At 43.8% G+C, this 20,406-nt stretch overlaps 1 protein-coding gene across 1 annotated transcript in view; it reads left to right on the forward strand.

Annotated features, from left to right (window-relative positions):
• Window positions 1–9,668: 9,668 nt before the first annotated feature.
• DEPTOR (DEP domain containing MTOR interacting protein) overlaps window positions 9,669–20,406 on the forward strand; it is a 77,614-nt gene continuing 66,876 nt past the window's right edge. Inside the window, exons 1-2 of the mRNA XM_074144752.1 lie at window positions 9,669–9,903; window positions 10,085–10,171. Of these exons, the coding sequence (XP_074000853.1) occupies window positions 10,095–10,171 (77 nt within the window). The 5' untranslated portion in view covers window positions 9,669–9,903; window positions 10,085–10,094. The remainder of the gene's footprint in view (window positions 9,904–10,084; window positions 10,172–20,406) is intronic.

The raw sequence follows: 20,406 nt of genomic DNA on the forward strand, positions 1-20,406 counted from the left end.
CACCATTGGAGTTGATTATTGAGTTAGACATATTTTTATTTTTTTTGAAGTTTCTTCTTTTTAATGAACAGCTAAAATAGCAAAGCGGTGACTTGCATATTCTATGTTCCAGGCATTGGTTTATTTGTATTATCATGTCCCAGTTAAACTATCATACCTGATGATGTCAGCCAGCAAAGCACCACAAAGCAGAAGATAATGAGTCCACGACTCAAACAGGGAAAATTTCAGCCAATTAGTAGAATAAGTAGATAGCTCATTGCTACCTCAGATAAGTGTTGTCTTGTCATTCTTAATAAGCCAACCGGGAGATGCAAAATAGTTACATTCAAATTAGGAGAAGATAAACAGTTGTAACCAAACTTAAATATTTGTGCAAACTCTACAATAGCTTGGAGTGCTTAGTGACATAAAATTCGTTCTGTGCTGGAAACAGTGGAGAAGAAACACTTGAGCACAAAACTGGAGATCACATGCCAAAATAGCGGGGGCACAAACATCATCAACACAGTTAGGAAATGACTTCAAGAATTTCACAGCTGTGACAAACAAGAACCCAGATGCCCAATGCTTATGAGACAACCAGCGCTTAGCCTATTTTGTTATTTCATCATTTCTCTGCAAGGACAGCATATGTGATTGCAAACAAAGCTGGAGGATCAGTCATGCCATACTGATGTCGTTCAAGATAAGGTGGAGGAAAACCTGAATGGGCTGGTGCCCAGCTTATATTCATAGCTTCTCCCAGTCTCGGCCAGTCAGCCAGGACATTCTGAGCTACAGAGTAAGTGTAAATGCTGGTGCGCTGGGTGGGAAGGTGCTATGATTTCTTTTAACCTTGGCATGAAGGAGCAGGACATTTTTTTCAAGAATATGTTAATTATAGGGACTTTTTAGATTTAGAGAATATGACAGGCATTCATGTCATTTAATGCATGAGTGCACCATGAAAATCTTTTGCTCCATTTCCATTTTCTGGATAGATCTCCAGAGTGCTTCTACCACAGCAAAAATTGTAATTCAGACTCAGCTGATGTTGCTAGCTGGCAAAATTAACAGCGGTACTTTACTATGGGTCCTAAAATTTAATCTGCTGCTGGATTTATTTGAAACAGTGTTATCAGTAGTACCTAGAAGATAAATGTCTATAGATAAATGGAATTAAATGTAATTTTAAAAAAATACTGTGTAGAGTGTTTGTGGCTAATTTCAAGGCTCAGTCTGGAGACCTTATTAATAGTGACATACTATACACCAGTATGTGTCATCTGGCAAGTTATATCATAACGTCTCATTTCTTGATTAACTAATATCTATATAGTAATAACCTCAGAAAGTTTTTTTGCAGTTAATCTATTATTATTTTTTGATGCATTGCTAGGGCTAAGCATTACAAGTATATCCCAGAAAACTCCATACCTATAATATCTGTATGAATCTAAAATAAATAAGTAGATTAATTAATTAATGTGAAAACCATAGCCATGTTATGCAAAATATAAAAAAAACCAACCACAACAGAAAGATGCGTAAAAAATTCTATTTGTGAAAAGAATACAATGGAGGAATAGAGGAGTGCAGGAAAATGACAAAAATAGCAGGATGAAAACTCAAATGAGGACCATGAAGAAGCTAATAGAGAAAAAGCTCATGTAACAAAAGGAGCAGAAGCCTTACACAGGGAAAAATTCAAACAACAATACAAATGAGCACATCATAAGAATTCTGTTCAAAACACTAATGTTGGCATGATATATGAACTGCAGAACAAATATCTGACTGTTAAATTATAGTTGTTTCTCTTGTTTTTGCTTGTAGGGTCTTCTAGTCTCACCCTCGTTCATGTTGAATAATGAGATCCCAGGCTGGACCCATCCAAGAATTACCAGTTGGCTCAAATTTGTCATTCTCAACTTTCCTCCTGGCACTGAAATGTTAGATGAGCAGGCTGTCCCCTTCCCATCCCGCTCCCCGATATACCTAGGAGTCCTTCTAATGCCACGTCCTTCTTTGTCTCAAACCGTCTGCCTGCCATGAAAGTGGATAAAACTCAGGAGACATCTCTGCAAGAAACACTTTGTTCTGAAGATTTCCATCAACCCCCCTCATCAGGTATTACCAGGGCCTATGCCTAAAGCATGAATGTTCCTGTATCAATTTTTGATGTTTTTTTCTGTATAGATCCTAGCCATCTGTAGGTTTTTTTCTCCTGCTGCTGAATGCTGGAGCTTGTCACGAAGCCAAATATTTTTCCATTGTGATCACTGTGTCAAGGAGCAGCTGGAATTTTTTTCTTACAACTCTGAGTAATGATTAGTTGTGAGTATATCACAAGGGATAGCAGTGTCTTGAGATGCTGAACAATTTGACATCATGTGGTAAGCTATAACCAGGACAATAGAAGTAACTTTCCGTTCATTGGATGTTTTGACCTCTCAGATCTCCAGTTACTCTTGACTCAGAAAATAAATTCATTGCTCATACAGTTAGCAGAGATCCTTGTCCTCTCATCTTCTCCTCTCTAGGTGTTGGAGACTGGGACGTGAGCTCTGGCATGGACCTTTCCTAACAGAATTGCCTTTCCCCAGGAAATTGTTGGGTAAGTGGTGATGAGGCTGCTCCCATCATGGACTGCTTCAGAAGAGAAGCTGTGTGAGGCCTGAGGGGACATACTGCCCTTCAAGCACTCTTTGGAGACCTAAATGAGTTTTCCCCCCAGATTTAACAATTTGAATGAGAGAAACATCAAAAGCAATTAAGAGAGAGAAATCTTTAATTAAAAATTCAGTGCAAGTTGCATTCCTGGGGGAGTGGGCACTGGGATCTGCCTGCCAAATTGGGTGACAGGAAAAGGACAGGTGTAGCCGATCCTATTCCATGGTGGGGATGTTCAGTAAGTGGGTCTCCTGAGATACTGCCAGGCCAGTTTTCTATACTGACATCTTTAAGAGTGACAATTTGGAGGGCTCCTCTCCAGAGAGAGGAGTCAATGCAGATGGAGCATGTTGGTTGCTGTGGAGACAGGCAGCATCCCCCTGTGAAGACAGTGTAATACAGAGGGGGAAAGCTCTGAGGGACATCACAAAGACAATTTATATCTTCCACCTCCTACTTCAGCCTGGCTGTGTTGCTGCTGTCTTCCTTCCAGCTTCTCTTCCCTTCCTAATTGTCTCCCCCTCTTTTCTTCAGCTCAAGTCTCCCTTCTTTCCTCATTCCTTTTCTATTCACAGCTCTTTCATCTACCTTTTTAGCCTCATTTCACCCCTCTTCCCTGGGTGAACGCATCTTGGTGAAGTTCTCTTCCCAGACACAACTACAGACTGATTTTGAATGCTTTTTTTTTTTTTTTCTGCTGAGAAATTGAGAGTAGGACAGTGTTCCCACTACAGTTCAGCCTTTATCAATATTGTTACCAGTTTCTGTATTTCAAGAAACCCTTTCTTCTGAGAAAACCTTGCTATTCTTCTTCATCCCAGTTTTGTCTGTTGGTGCCTACTTCCACCAGATCCTTTGGTACTCAGTTTCCCTGGCACAGAGCCGCAGCAAAGCTCTTTCTCCATAAAGAATTCTAGTTCTCTGTAGCACCAAAAATACCTTCTCTTTGGTTCAATAAAGGGACTGGTCATACCCGATCATTTTGATGTATCTCAGCACAATATGCTGATTTATTTTAGAAGCATGTTCTACTGAGTTTTTCTCATTGTTTCAGCACTCTAAGAGATCTGTAAATATTTTGAGAACCCAGGAGGTCCCAGACAAACACTTCCTTGCAAAGCTCTTTCATAAAAGAAAATATTGACATATCTAATATTTCACTGGCTTTGATTTTTCGTTTTTACTAGATTGGATGGTTATTTTGTTGTTCATTGTGGAGGGAAATTAATGATGGAGTCAAGTCTGTGTTTGTAATCCTGTGCAAAAGTTGTATTGTCTAAAGATTATTCCCTTATAAAATTACCATTAGCTTCTTTTAACAGTCCTTTTCTTTTGTTGAGCATCAGTTCACAGCGATTTTCTAACAGGCATTTTCACACTTAAATTCTTGAAAGAACCACAGGGTGGCAGAGTGATTAAACACATATCTGCTGGAAACGGTTTATTTCACAGATGTAAACAGACCGCAGTTGGGCGAGCCAGGGTAGCTGCTGGTGGTGATTATTCCAGTGGAGCTGAGTGGTGCCATCAGTTTGTAGTGTTTCTGACGTCTTGCAACAATGGTGGCATTGCAATGTCAGTCAGGGTAGCAGCTTCGCTGGCAGGGGTTCCTCAGCCACGGGATGTCTCTGTGTGCGGTGCAGCCTCACCTAACGACAGGATGTGATGCGGTTTAGGATGGAGACAACGCTGAAACCTCTGCTTTATAGAGTACTGTTTGACAAAGACAGGTTTTCTTTATTACAAGCCTCATCAATCATAGGGGAGTATGATTCTGTATCTCATGGCAGCAGCTGTTTGGCATCCTGTCAAGCTGTTTGTGTCTGTTCCTGCCACCAGAACCACATATCCACAGCTAGGTGCGCACTGTGTGCTTGCACCCCCCACCCACCCCAAACCCTGGCTGTGCTGCTCGCTCCAGGGCACAGAGGAGCCAAATCGCCTGAGGCAGAGTGTGCTCCTTCACGGGCAGCGTGGAAAGAGCAACAGCCAGCAGAAACTTGGGCTGAGAAGCAGCAACAGATAGAAAAGGACTAGTAAGGAACAGTGTCTTAGCCTGAGTCTCAGCTCTTAGGTGTTGTCTTCCAAGGGAGAAAAAAAAAGAAGGCTCCTGAGTGGTGAGGGCTGGTTACAGCACAGAGTCAAACTGTCAGTTCAAGCCACAGCGGTTTCAGCAAACCTTTTTGATCCAGCAACCAGACATCAGGGCGCATTAACACAGACAGAGCTGGGGTCCAGCTTGAGAAGCTGGATTTTACCACTTGGCTAGTAGGTGTTGTCTTCACACTTGAGATGTGGTTGAGAAAGCAGTTCCTTTCAGCTCTTAGTCACACTTCCCAGCCCATGCACTAAACTGGATATTACAAAAGCCCTGGACTACAACCTGGGCTAAACATATGATGTAGACATAGCTGAAGCTGAATGAGTTCATAATTGCTATCAGTTAAGTGCAGTATAAAATAAAGAGAAAAAAAAAAAGAATTACTGGAAATATGTGAGATCTTGAAAGATTAATGTTTCTGCCAGTTTTAAAGGTGCTTTTTGACAGGTATATTTTTTTGTGATGCTCAAAATTAGAAATTATTACAAAACTACTGAATATATGAAATAAAAGAAAATAGAAAATATTCCAGGTATAATAGATAAATAGAGGGACTTATAGAGTATATAGGACAAATGGCATCACTGGCATTGGGTAGTGCAAAATGCTGGTTTAGCAGACCATACTGTCAACTTGAGTTATTGGGTCTGCTGGTCTGATGTCAATTTCTGATCTTTTTTCTCATTGAAGCTGTTTGTTTCCATAAAATATTTATCTGTTCACAGGAGCAAGCACTAAAACATGTACCCGTCTCCTGGCCATGCTTTAGCCATCAGTCTGCACAAGAACCTCACTGTCTCTGGCCCAGTGAGTGTTTGAACATTTGACACAAAATGGAAAAGCTGAGTAAGGACAGGGTTAGAAAGCCCCTTTCAGATTGTCTCTGCCTATCTCAGGATCAAAATGCCTTTTTTTCTGCACTTCAGCTCACTATTATAACGATCACCAAGTCAGTGTCGCATGAAATGTAAGAATCTAAGCAGATACGTGTCTCACTGTAGACTGAAATGTTGGACACATTGTGAAAAATTCCTCCTGTTATCTCACTATGGTGGCTTTTGCAGGAACTTGGATGTTAGAATAGAAAAAGAGAAGTTTAAAACGTACCATTTTTTTTTTGCTGAAAACTTACTAACTTTTCCTGTGGTTTATCACAAGACTAAAATTAGCTTGGCCAGATGCATTCAGTCCTTTGAATCACACAAGCGCTGATTCTTCTGTCTAGCAGACAACTTAAGTTGTTCGAACTTCAAGCAGCAAATGAGCAGCAATGAATGTAATCTATGCACTGCCAAGAATGGGAAACACTATTGTACGTAGCCTGAAATGAGGAGGGGAGACTGGACAATACCTGGTAGTTCCTCTGGTTCCCCTTGCCAGGCCCCTAGTGCTAAGGAAGTGAAGCAGTTGAAACACAAAGACCAGGGAGCATTCTTTGCAAAGAAGCATGGGGATATAGAAAAAAAGTCCCCACAGTCATTTTCCATGAGTGTTGTAAGACCTGTGTAAATGAAAGGCCAACTTAAAAGCCAAAACCCTACTTTATGTGTGTCTTCCTCAGTAAGAGGGAACAAGTATTTTTGAATTTGATGTTTACATAATGCTGGCTTTTATATAAAAGATGTTAGGAAAAGCCAAACTGTTAACCCATCGAACAGCTCACCTGCTAATTTCTTTTCTTCCCAAAGTGCTTCACCATCTTTTGCATGAGGTGATCAATGCCTTAATCATTTGTCTGTCATTTTCCTGTTTAAAAAGCTCTGGTCATCCAAGCAAAGGAAAGACAAACAACCTTGTATGGGACTCAGGAACAACGCTTTAGGAGAAATGAGAAGTGCATACATAAATATCATTAATTTTTTCATGTGAGTGTCGCATGCTGAAATAAGCTTGCAGAAAATTAATTAGTGGGACTACAGAATTAATTTATCAAATCTCAGATTAATTTATCAAGTCAAAATGTAGGCCACACGCAATATTCTTTAAAGCAGTGAAAGCAATATTCTTATTTCACTATGTAAACATTTAGCGTTTTACGACTTGGGCATTTACTCAGTGAGATAAGAAAGTTTATACAAATTACTAGAATGTTTTCTAAAACCAGTACTCTTAATACAATGTCCCTATTCATGCATGATGTTCCACAGAATGTCATGACCTTGGGGGTTCAAATGTGTAGCCCAATACCTTACTGCATTCCAGAAGGCCTCCAGTGTCATCAGAAGTCACTGGAAGATACTTGAGCTTCCCTCATGCCTGTGGTACCAACTCTCCAGCAGACCTATGTGGCTCTTCTTACTCTCTTGATGGTGTGGAGGGTGAGTTTTAAAGTGTCCCAGGGCTCTAGCTCAATGATCTGTCATGCTCTTGGCTGAGGAATGCCTTCCTCTTAGCTACCTTCCCTTAACTCCAGCCATGCTAAGGTAAAATGTCAAGTATATCTAAAATAGATACCAACTCCTAAAATTGATCCTTTATTTTTAAAAAAGAAATCAATTTGCTTCCCAGGGGTTATCTCAGAGGGATGCCTCTCTCTCTCTTGCTGTCAGGATTTCAGGCTCTGCACATGCTGTCCCACTTCTTAGAGGAGCGTCTTTGTCTTGGTGGCCAGTTTCCCCTGGGAGGAAGGGTCAAGGCAATTTAATCTTTCACTAGACCTTATATTCTATAGCAGTCTGTACATTAAAAACAAACAAGCTACAAACATCTAAACAGGCTATTTTATGTAGTTCATTACTGGCTTTTGGCTGAAACATGACCCTTTGGGTTTATGTTAATTAACCATTTTTGGGTGACTGCAGGCTTGGAGTGACTGATGCCCAATTCCCTTCTCTTAGGCACACTGTAACTGTAAGAAATTCCAGTATGAACATGTGGAACAAATTACAAATGGAATATCAGTGTGCAAAGGCAAACATGGCCATGTATAATTATTAAATAATTCAGTAGAGGAAATTGTGCTGGCCTGCATTTCCCGAGTTGTAAGACTATGCAAGGGAAGATACGCATTTCAGGCTGCAGTTCCACAGCACCCTGAGTCAAGCCAATAGCTTGTCACTGCCTAAAGACAGCTTCTTCCCCCTTTTCCTCTCCCTCTTCCTCCTCTTTTGTTCCTGCTCCAAGCTGCCCAGGCCCACGCCACCTTGGTGCCAGCTCTGGTGCTCATTGGACCCTACAGCCACCTGCACAGCTCTGCCTGCTAGCCCAGAAGAAACTCTCCACTTTCTGGTACTCTTCTGCCTGTTCAGTGAACTGAGCTGCAGCAAGCGGAGGTCCTAAAAGTGGGACAACTAGCATAAGACACGTTGCAGATTGTGCTGTCGGAGCCGAGAACGGTGTATCCCCTTTTCCCAGTGGTGAATCAGCCAAACCAAGGTGATGGAGCTGAGGCTTACCCAGAAATGGTCTGCAACATACAATAACTGACTCCTGAAATTATCTTTCCTTCAGTCATGTGACAAAGTGCTTGATAAAAATTGCTGTGTAAATTCTTTGTCCTAAAGATAAGGTCAGATGAGATGGTTGTTTCAATTCCCTTTTTGTTTCCAGCTCTGTGAATCTGTACTTTGTATGTTTTCAGTATGAGTGGAATTAGAGGGTGTTTGCGCATATTCAGATTAAACACGTCTTCTGAATTTACAGCAAGCGAGCTCAAGCTGTAGTGTTTAAGGTGTCCTCTCTCCCTGGCTGGTTCCGTGAATGAAATGAAGCCAGATTCTGTTTTTCTCCTTTGCCACTCATGGATCTCTGGTGCTCTTTGAGACCTGCAAAGGTGCTCATTAAAACAACTATACTGAGTTGAACCAAAGGTCCATCTAGTCCGGTGTTCATCTCTGTGGCTATAAGCAGATGCGCAGGGAACAGCAGGGAAAGCGTATATGAAACGTCTTGCAAGTGCTTGCCTGGCTTCCAATTATTTTTAGCAGAGAGAATTTCCTGAGCTGGATGTGGCTGCTGTCTGCTTAGGAACCCTCTGTAGGTTTCTTTTCCAAGTACTTGTCCATTTTTAACTTGACTTGAAGTCCCGTCTTTCACATCCAGAGCCTCCTTTGGTAATAAATACCACAGGCGTACTAAGGGCTGTGCAGAGAACTGCCTTCTTCCCATTGTTGCCTGGTTGCTACTGGGTTCATTTGATTCCCCCTTAGTTCTTCTCTTGATTCTGAAACTATCGTCTTGGTCCTGAATCGATGACAATATTGCAAACACTTAAGCATCCGCAATTTCCATGCACACAGAGTATGTGCAGGCAGAAATAAAGGCAATGAGTAGGCAAGGCCCGTGTATCTTTTAATTGCACGGGTTTGTAAATGAAAACCATGGCTGGGCCACTGCAGAAGATGCCTCCTAGATTGTTTTTTTAAAAAGGCTGGGGATTTTTCCCCATTGAAAATGTTCACAAACAGCGCTCATGACCTTGCACTTTACTTCCCATTGCCAAGACTAAATAGTGAGAGAAATGCTCCTCTGCCCTTTCAGGAATTCTGCATCCACTGTCGCCTGGAGACAAAGAGGTGAGGTGGACAGGGGACCAACGTCTGAAAACAGCCCCTGAGGAGCAGGTGAGCAGAAATCATGGTGGTGGGAGAGCAGCAGCAATTTTGAGGGTGAAAATCCGGATCTATAGCTTTCTCGATGCCCATTCCTCCCCATTCCCCCCCCATCGCTCAGGATAACTGCCAGGCGCAGCGCGCACTACCCGAGCGGGCGGCCGCAGCATCCCACCGGCCCCGGCAGCCCAGCGCCGACCCTCGCACCCCGACCCCGCTTTGCCTCCCTGGAACCCCCCGTTGAAGGGAGCCCGCGGGGACTTCGCCACGGCAGGGGAGCGCCGCGCTCCTCCGTGCGCGGCCGCCTTCTCCCCCCGCCCTCCCCGCCCCGGGGCAGGCGGAGCGGCGGAGCTGCCCTCACCGCAGCGGGGCCGGCGGGGAGCCGGAGCCGGCCCTCTCCCGCGGGGACCGGGCAGAGCCGACCCTGCCGAGTGACAGCCGGGGGGGGACGCTGCTGCCTCGGCGAGCCTGGCTGCGGCTGCGGCGACTGCAGCCATGTGTTTCTCCGCCTGCCTGTGACACAATAACACGGGAAGCGGCGCGGGGAAGGGGGGGGATCCGAGCCTGCCGAGGGGAAAAGTGACCTGCCCCGCTCAGGTGAGCCGAAGCAGCGGGGGACGGCAGCTGCTGTCCCCCCAACCCCTCAGTGACAAGCTCTGCGGCCGCCGGGCCGGAACAGGAGGGCTCCCGGTGGAGCTGCCAGCGGGGGCAGCGCAGCCGGGGCGGGGGGCGGCGGGTCCCTCCGGTCCCCCCTCACCCGGCGGTGCTGTGCCCGCAGGCCGGCGGCGATGGAGGAGGGCATGCAGCAGAAAGCGACGGAGCTGGAGCACATGGCCGAGGTCCTGCTCACCGGCGAGCAGCTCCGGTAAGCGGTGCCGTCCCCCAGCTTTGCCGGGGATACGTCCCCGGGGGTCAGCAGCAGCCCCCGTGAAGGCAGAGCAGGGATCTACGGGGCGGAGGGCGAGGGTCTGTTCCCTCGGGCTTTCCTTTTAGCACCAGAGCACCTGCCCGGCTTCCAGCGCGTCCCCGAGCTCCGGCCCCGCTTTCCGCAGCGAGGAGGAGGGGGGGGGGGGGGGGTTGCAGCCGGCGCTGCGAGCCCGAGGATGTAAGTCACCGCCTCGGGGGTCTTCTGCTCCCGGGGACCTTTGCTCTCCTGCGTGGGATTGGAGGCGTTAAGGGGCAAGGCTGCTGGATCTCTGAAGGGATCAAGCGATGCAGAAGGAGAGTTGCATCTTTAAAGATGAAAAAAAACCCCAACCCAAACAAACCCTGAGCACTAGTGTTTCAGCACTCCAGCGAGAAACCAGCACAGCGCAGGGAACCGCTCCCGCACAGCCCCCCGTGTGCGCTCCGGCTCCTGCGGCCGTGCCGGGCGGTGTCACTCAAGGGGGGCTCCTTATCCGAAGGGCTCGTTTGTATTTTGCATCAGCTGGTCCCAGCAGATGGAAGGGGATTCCTACTGTCCGCACCAGCAGTAATTAACAGTGCTGTGCGACTGGAGTTGTGTGCAGCACAGAAACCGTTAACAAAAATGCCTGACTCAGTTAGTTTTAAATTTCTGTGATGTATTTAGTATGCCATCTGTACCCATGCACTACAGAGGAGAAAAAGAAATGTTAAGGCTTTTGGCTTGTTGATGGAACATCTTGCGATTCAGGAAAAAAAATCCTATTATTGTGTGTTATATGTGTAACTTGAAAGAGATTGTAGAAATTTTTTCCCACTCGTTTTTGCTTGAATTTTCTGTGAACTTTTTTGCTCAAATGCCAGTCAAACACTGCAAAAGTATAGAAACGTTGCTTGATTTGGGAGATGCCATCGTTGCTTCTAATACAGACACTGACATTGTTACTGGTTGCATCCACATAGTAAGGACCCTATGATGCACACCAGTGGTATCCATGTTTGGGATGGATACCCCAAAAACTTTGTTTTAGTGGTTTGGCTCCCGTACACACCAATGTCTGCTCCAAGCTTGAGATTCCTCTTCAAAGTAGCCTGAAGGGAAACCTAAGGTGACAGGGTGTACCAGCACACAGGCTCTGCAGGGTGGACTTACTGCTGAGTTGTTCATCCAGGTACCTGATAAGAATACTCCTGTTCCTAATTAATCTCACTAGAAATTGAAGACTGAAGGCTAATACAACATTTCTATTAAGATCACATTAAGTCTTTCTATATACCTCATAATGAAACGTAAAAGCACAAGTTTTGCATTCCTTCCCTAAGGAAAAGACTGAGGAAACTTAACAAATCTGACTCCTAAAATCAGCTCATTAGTATCACAATCAAGGATGACATTTGTTTTCTTATTTATTTAGGTAATTAAACATGGTGCTATTTTTGGGCAGGATGATCTACAGATACAACATAATTATCTCCCATCCTGTGAAGCTACCTATGGGCATGCATTCCCTTGCAAATCTGTAGGAAGTGGCCTAGATCTCCTTGGACTGTGGTTCCATGAGCAACTCAGCCTGCATGTTTAGCTACTGCTGAACGGGGAGATCTGCTCTCCCCCTCACCTTGTTCCTACTTCTCACTCCTGGCTGTGTAGTCCCACCTCCTCCCTCGTGCCTGCTCATGTAATTCTTGTACTTCTCTGGAGCAGATCCAATGTGGAGATCTGGTGGGCAGGTTAGTTTTCTGATCTGCTGACTGCTGGAACCCACAGGAGAGAGATGGTGGGAATGCAGAGCCAGGAGCAAGAAGAGAAGGTAGTGGAGAAGAAGCGACATCTCTCATTTTGGCAGCAGTGAGCTGTTGGGTCAGCTGGAACTGTCTTGTGAAACTGCACCCAAAATTGTCTTTCTTCCCCCAGTTTTTTGTTAGCTTTGTTCTGTTTCTCTGTCAGGATACTCTATGCAAAGGGTTAGTTTTCTTCTGTTTTCCAGACAATAAAAGCCATGAAATATCTGATAGAAAGCTGGCTGGTAGACAAGTTTTAGCCAACCCTGCATTTAAAGTTTCCCTTTTCCTGTCCAAGATAAGTGTATAATTGTTAAGACTAAATGAAAACGTGGAGGGCTTTCAGGATCAAAGACAGGCTATCTCAGCAGCCTTTGGGCAGGCAAACAGATGATAGAAAACCAGCACACACATGCACTCAAGGAAACACACTGTACCCTATTCTTAGTGATGCTTACAAATGCAAGATAAGCCCCCAGCAGGAGTGATGCAGCCAGACAGGTGATTATGTGTGTATTTGGGTGAAAGTGCATATGAGCAAGTGTTGCATACTGCGAGGTGAATGCATAACTTAGGAGTAAAAGTGTAAAACGAAACAGCGAGCAGGGCGTTGCTTACATAAACCCAACCAAATGTAGGTATTTAAAGCACTCTTGTACTAGACCAAACAGCACGTGTGTCTAAGCTCAAATACTTATGAGAGCTGCTTGGTTTAAATTCTTTACAAAGTTCCTATTGCCTGTCTTGCCTCAGCCTCATGTGTTGCCTCATGGTCCCTGTTCCTGTGCCCTGTTTGCAGTACATCTGTCCCTCTCTGGCAGGGACCTCCTCATGCAGTGAGGGCTGAAGGCACCTGAGCAGCGCCTTGGTGAGCCTGGCTTTGCACAGGGGCAGTGCCAGCAGTGGGGATGGAAGCGCTCTGCCCCCTTCACCTCCCTGGGCAAGTGCACGCTGGCTAGCGGAGGGAGAAGAAGGAGGCCAAAGACTTTTTTCGTTCTTGCCCCTGCCCTTCAGTTGCTTATGATCTGTGTTTTTCCTTTGTGAGGTCAGAAGCCTCTGCCCCGGTGTGTGCTATGCTGCTGACACCTGAGGAGCTGGCTTCTGGCACATACTTGCTCTGGGCTTGCACCTGCAAGCTTCAGTCATGAGCAGTTTGTGGGAGATGAGGCCGTGACGTAAATCCTGGTCCATGAGTGGAGTGATTTATGGAAAAAGTAACAGGAACCTGAGCTACTTTTTAGCAAACATGGTAAATTTTTACATCCAGCACTGTCCTTTACCTCTATACTGAGTAGCTGGCTAAGCAAATACCTAACTCTTGGTTAATAGAAACATATTTTTTAAAGTGAGGACTTCTGAAGTTTGATTCTTGGTGGGCCTTTAAATTACCAGGCTGACAGCCTGATGAAACAAAGCTGGAGATCTCAATGGTGTGGCACTTCAGAACAGCCCTTTGGCAGGTTCTTGCTGCCATGCAGGAGACTAGGAAGAGCAAGGCGAGAGATGGGCACGATCAGGAACATATAACGGCATTACTGAAGTCAATGAGAGTTTTATTGGAAGGAAGCTCATTTCCCTCCCAGTCAAAGGCAAGAGTTTGTGCCCATTTCAGTACTGTTCAGCAGAAGGATTAAAGTATCTCTGTCTGGGTTTGAGCATTAACTTAGTTAGAGCTGATCTTGCAACCGAAAGGAGTGTCAATGGGCATGTTTTGATATACTTGCTGGCTGCTTGTCTTACAAGTCAGGGGTGCCTGAAATCTTCCTTGTCTGCTAATTGTTTCTTGATGCCAGATTGTCCCTCATTTCTTGCAGAAAATGTGGCTAGTCATTCAAAGTATCTTCAGGCTTCAGTTGACCAAATGGCAATATTAAGAGAGCACTTTTTTTTTCTTTTAAATCAGAAATTGCCATTGTATATATGATGTGATTCTCTGTAGTACGTGTAACTTCAATGACATTTAATGTCTCTGCAGAGACATTTTGGATACCTCTTTATCATCAGCCTTTACACAAAGTAACACCTTTCCCGAGTCACACTTCTGCTAAATAGTTGAGTAAATAATTAGGAAACTTGTTAGATGAGCCAGGGATTTTGATAGAATAGTTCTTATAATTCAGCATCTTCTTTCCTTCTGCTTAGGGAAATATGAAGCATGTTTCTTAGAGATTTTTCTGTCTTTCAGAAGAGACAAAGTGCAAGATACAGTTCAACAGAAATTCAGTTGCTTTTTTTATCACAGTTTGTATATGAGTTTCATTTTACAAAAGAGGTTTTATGTGATAAACAGCTATACATTTTGAAGCTGCAAGAGAAAAGTCAAAACCAGTTTTCACTGGTCTTTGGAAGGTCTCACTTCAGGAGGATTATCACTTTAAAAAAACTTCTTAATATATTGACGTGCATAACTTTCAGAGTCATTAACTTCTGAAGGATGATAGCACCTACAGGTCTATAATTTTTTTCTTATTCTGAGCAATAAATAGTCAACCTTTTTTCACAGTGGTAGGGTTCAAAAGTTCATTGGCATTCTAAGGTGCAAAGAACCCAGTGCACATAACAATGTTTCTAGAGATATGTAATCAAGAGAGCCTTAACATTAATATATTGCTATAATATAGGAATATATTAACCATATAGTTATATAATTTATTAAATGCTTTCACTGTATTTGAAAGTATATTAAGACTCTAGTGATGTGCTACTACAGCTGTGTAAGATTATACACTAAAAGGAAGGTAAGGATTTAAGATATAGAATTGTCTAGAGGTCACTTCCTCTCAAGTTAGATCCTGACCAATCTTCAGATATTAAGCAAACTGATATGCCATTTTTAGATGACATTTTTTGATCTGCCTAAGCCAATCTAATATTGTACTTCCACCTAAAGGGCTATTGTGCTTTCCACCACCTGCACCATGTTCTTGCAACTTGCTTAGTTCTCCACCAGTGGTTGCATTTTCCTTAGCCAAGAGCTACTGATCAGGCTCAAAACTAGCCCTGAAAAAGTAGTTTTCAGTCGTTTCACTTGGGAAGGCTCTTGTCTGCTGACTTCATTGGGGTGGATAGGACACAGAAGATTATATCATCAGATCTCTGTGGAACAGAGTGCTCCAGAACTCTCTGTCCAAATAATTTTACTTTCATTAAATTGTTTTCCAAAATCAAGCAACCAAAAAATTGGCAATCTTCTCTGTGAAGTGCCACCAGAGTAATAAATACACTGAAAGAAAAGGTTTGAAAGTGGAGGTTGGTAAAGCTGCAAAATGAAGCACTCTGAAATCAAGAAGTTTCCTGCTAACTCTACCCAATCACATCACTTTCAATTATATATTTTATTTAATACAAATTATTTAAATTTTATAAAAAGCGTGTACTTCTCAGATTAATATGTTCATTTTTCTAGAATCTTTGATACCTGATGCACCTTCTCATGTGTTTCAGTCTTGCCCATTTGTACTAATTTTAATGACATCAAGTGTCATATGTATATATAAGCATGCATGCATGCACAGATACATTCATATATGCATGTATATATGATATATGACATAGGATATATGGTTTATATATTTGTGTGTGTATATATATATATATACATGTGACATGTATATATGATTCCTGGGCCAGGAATCTCAATTTCTCATGTCCTTCAACAAAGTTTGTGGCTATTCAACATTTCTAGAAATCAAGATGTAAGACCTTTGTTTGTGCAGCTCATTCCATGAAGCTCTGCCTTTTAGTACTTCAGTCATTCCTGTCAGCAGCTTTCCTCAAGCACAATTCAGAGATCAAGTAGTTAACAACGCATGTGCAAATAGCAATTGCTCTTTCGCTATGTACACAAGAAGGCGGATGTTGTACGAGTGGTTTGTACTGTATATTTTATGTATTCCACTCCAGATGAAGTCAATCATTAACTTTAGTCTCAGGTTAGCAGAGATCAGCAGGCAAGCAAAGGATCCTAGATGTGGGTAGCATATGCAAGAATATTTTTTATTTATTTTACATTAGAGCAACTTCCCATGAACAGGTAAAGGAAACTTCTGATATTGATGCTTATGCAAGGAAGGCAGAATTAATGTGACAAAGGCAATCTGGCTTTGCAGTTATTACACAATCACTGCTCCTGTGGGGGCAGTGGCCGTAGGCTGGCACCGTGGCAGAGAAGTCCTCCTGTCACTTGTCATTATTATTTACTATTTGTGTAGTGATAGCATGTAGGAATTTATCTAGCTATTTATCAAGTCCCGGCAGGGGTAGGCACTGTATGCTCAGAAGAAAAATAAAGCCTTTGTAACAGAAATCTTGGCTGTAGTTGGTAGCGGTTTCTTGCAGCAGTAGCGGGCTCTGGCTGGCGAGAGAGGGTCTATGTGAAGCCACAGAACTTGAGGAACCGAAATGAGATTCTGTCAATATTGGGATTTCTGGTTTGGGAGGTCAGGCACCAAGCCCAAGAGTGGCATCCCAAAAGCACAGAGAAAAATACCCCCCAATCATGGAGATGCAGAGGTGATACTGTGTGTGCTGGGATGGGTAGGGAGCTCTGGGTACCATGTTCAGAAAAAGATCTGCTCTTTTCTCCCTCCAAAGTCACATCTGTAGGGCCAGAGATCAGACTGAAACCAGCTTTCACTATTGGATAAATGGATAAGGACTAGGAAGGAATCAGTGCATCTTATTTTAATTGAGGTATTTCTTATATCTGTAGACTCCAGTCCTTTTTGAAGTGTAAAACTTTAAGAAGTTCAGTGCTTTCTGTGATGTCAAACTTAAGAAAGTGAAGGGTATTGTCACAGCAGCAGACATTAACCTCTCCGCAGTCCAGCTAAGTTCCTGACATAGACTTCTTCATCCCCCTCACTAAGTGTCCAGGAACTGAGTGCTGGCTTGGGTGGTAGCTCTTAGCTTAGGGGCTGGTCTCAGAAGCAGACATTCCTTCCTGAGGCTCTGGGCCCTTCTACCTTTCTTGCCACTTATTCTGCTTTTTATTTTCATAACCCTTGTATTGTGGATGTGTTAAGTCTTTTGCCTCTTTCTTCCTGGCAGAGAAGACTTGTGTGAGTATTTTTGCTAACTGAAAGATACTTTTTTTCCTGTGTTCAAGGCTGGGGCTGAATACTGTCACCTCCCCAAAATAAACTTTTGTGGGAAGAGATTAAACTGATGAAGAACTGGCAAAGAGGAGGAAAGGCTGGGTAAGAAGCAAGAGCTAAGCAGGTTTGGTTTGTGTCCCTGATCCCTGACGAAAAACTGTATTGAGGCTCTAAAGGTTAATAATGACAGAAACTGCAAAGCTTCAGGTCTCAGCATAACTGCTGGCATTCATTGGGTGAAGGATGCGCTTCATGTTAGTCATGGGCTGTTGGTTTTTGTTTTCTTAAGCAAGAGCAGAACACATAAACCATATATTTTAAACAATTTTAATGTATAAACCACTGGAGTTAAATACAGCTTAAACCTATTTGAGTACAGTCTCACAAGGATCCTTAGTTACACTGATTTCAACTAAGACTGTTGGTACACTTTGATTGGTAAAAAACTGGCTGGAGGGCTGGGCCCAAAGAGTTGGTGGTGAATGGAGTTAAATCCAGTTGGTGGCTGGTCACAAGTGGTGTTCCCCAGGGCTCGGTATTGGGGCCAGTTCTGTTTAACATCTTTATCAATGATCTGGGCAAGGGGATCAAGTGCACCCTCAGTAAGTTTTCAGATGACATCAAGCTGAGCAGGAGTGTTGAACTGCTTGAGGGTAGAAAGGCTCTGCAGAGGTATCTGGACAGGCCAGATCGATGGGCTGAGGCAAATGATAGGAGGTTAAGCAAGGCCAAGTGCTGGGTTCTTCACTTGGGTCACAACAACCCCATGCAGCGCTACAGGCTTGGGGAAGAGTGGCTGGAAAGCTGCCCAGCAGAAAAAGATCTGGGGATGTTGGTCAACAGCTGGCTGAATATGAGCCAGCAGTGTGCCCAGGTGGCCAAGAAGGCCAATAGCATCCTGGTTTGTATCAGGAATAGTGTGACCAGCAGGACTAGGGAAGTGATCGTCCTCCTGTACTCAATACTGGTGAGGCTGCACCTCGAATACTGTGTTCAGTTTCAGGCCCCTCACTACAAGAAAGACATTGAGGTGCTGGAGTGAGTCCAGAGGAGGGCAACAAAGCTGGCGAGGGGTCTGGAGCACAAGTCTTATGAGGAGCAGCTGAGAGAGCTGGGGTTGTTCAGCCTGGAGAAAAGGAGGCTGAGGGGAGACCTTATCTCTCTTTACAACTACCTGAAAGGAGGTTGTAGCCAGGTGGGGGTTGGTCTCTTCTCCCAAGTAACAGGCGATAGGATGAGAGAAAACAGCCTCAAGTTGTGCCAAGGGAGGTTTAGATTGGATATTAGGGAAAATTTCTTCACTGAGAGCATTATCAAACATTGGAACAGGCTGCCCAGGGAAGTGATGGAATCACCATCCCTGGAGGTATTTAAAAGATGTGTAGCTGATGGACATGGTTTAGTGGTGCACTTGTCAGTGTTAGGTTGATGGTTGGACTTGATGATCTGAAAGGTCCCTTCCAAGCTAGAAAATTCTATGATTCTATGTTTCCATGATACTAGAATGAGGAGACAAATTTACAAAGGCAGTTTTCCTCCACTAGCTAGCAGAAGGAAAGCTGAGAAGGGATTTTTAATCAATTTCATAAATATCAACAACAGTCATGAGTTGCTGTAACTGTAAACAGTTTTTTATTTTTTTTTAACTGTTTGGAGATTTGACCTTTTCCTTGAATCCCACATTTTTCCTGTGGCCTTAAGGAGAAATTATTTTATTGTGCATAAGCTTTTACTACTTGCAGCAGAAAGAATAAAACTGATGTCAGGGTTAAAGAAAAATAAAATATTTAAGCCTACACTACCAGGAGAGTGCTATATAACAGGAGTGGATGTGATACAATGTGCAATCAAGCATTGAGTTGCACGGAAGTATGGAGAAAGGGAAAAGATAACGCACAGACTGTGTCACAGGGTCACTCAGGCTCTAGAGAAACCTGTGGAGCCAAAGGAACCTCCTCAGGCAGCGATCATCATCAGGTCTGCTTTTGTTACATGTATTTTTCTGCTCCTCAGCTTAGCTTTTTGTCATGGTACAGCTACACAGGGATGCAGGTGCGCCTGGAGCTAGGGAAGTGGAGAGGGCTAATAGTTTGGATGGCTAAAACTTCAGGCTAGTACTGCCATGGAAAGCAGTGGTCCTCTCTTTGTTGTACACACACCAACATAGGTGTTTCTTCCTCCTGGTTCCCTCCTCTGTGCTTTCCCTCCTTCTGACTGGCTTATGCATCTCTGGACCATCACCACACAGAGACCTGCAGGGCTTTTAGATGGCTGATGTTTCAGTTGGGTCAGTTTTACAAACCGATTTACCGCACGACCGCATAAAAGCTTTCTCTGAAGAAATACGGGGGGAGAAATGGGTGCCGGCTTACCCCATGTCACTGGTTTAAGGCTGTGGTTTTCTGATACAGGGGATCTAAGTGCAGGCTGCTGGTGCCCCGCTCTTATCACTGCCCTTGCACTGCACGCTGGCGTTTGTCTGGGATCAGAAGTTCAGAGAACTAAAGCAGCTGAAGCCAAATAAGATAAATTTAACTTTCTAAACAGGCTCAGCGTGAGGTCAGACCGGTGCCAGCACTGGAGTGAGGGAGCCAGCAGAAACGTGTGGTCAAGGACAGAGTGGGAACGGTGGCAGCAGCCACTGCTGGGTTTGCTTGGCCACCCCCTCAGTGCTTAATTTGCCTAAACTAAACTCAACATGGGTCAAACATTACTGGATTTCCATTAAAAAAATTCAGACTCTAGTAGAAGACAGACTGTAAAAATCATGTGGAGTTTAAATGCCCAATACACATCTTGATACTAAATAGAAACTATGTTTGCGATTTGCTTGTGTTATTTCTCTTTCAAGGTTTTTACCTTTGCTTCTGCACTCTTGTCAGGGTATTGTGCATGAATAGAGACAAACACGGACATGTCAGATGTTTTAAAATTTGTACTACGTAATTTATATGACTAGCACACCACAGTGCTGCTTCAGAAACCTACCTTAATTATCAGCCCTATAATTTTACTGTCTTCATAGTTTGCTTCTTAACAGCGCCTCAATCTAGTAAATGCATTCAGATCTCAAAGGCGCATTTACAAATAATTAAAAAATATGCCTGATTGGGCTTGCTAATTCAGAGCAAATATAGAAGCTGGTTTTCACATAACAAGGCCATAATTCTCCATTTCCTTGCAATTGTGTGGGTGATTACATGGGCTACCACAGCTGTGTCACAGCAATTTGCAGGCAGGTGAGAGTTTTCTGGTTTCTGTGAAGAACCAGGGGACTGTGGGTCATGCTATGGGTTTTACAGCAGCATTGAGCCGA

Source organism: Numenius arquata, chromosome 3, assembly GCF_964106895.1.
Source record: "Numenius arquata chromosome 3, bNumArq3.hap1.1, whole genome shotgun sequence".
Lineage (NCBI taxonomy): Eukaryota > Metazoa > Chordata > Aves > Charadriiformes > Scolopacidae > Numenius > Numenius arquata.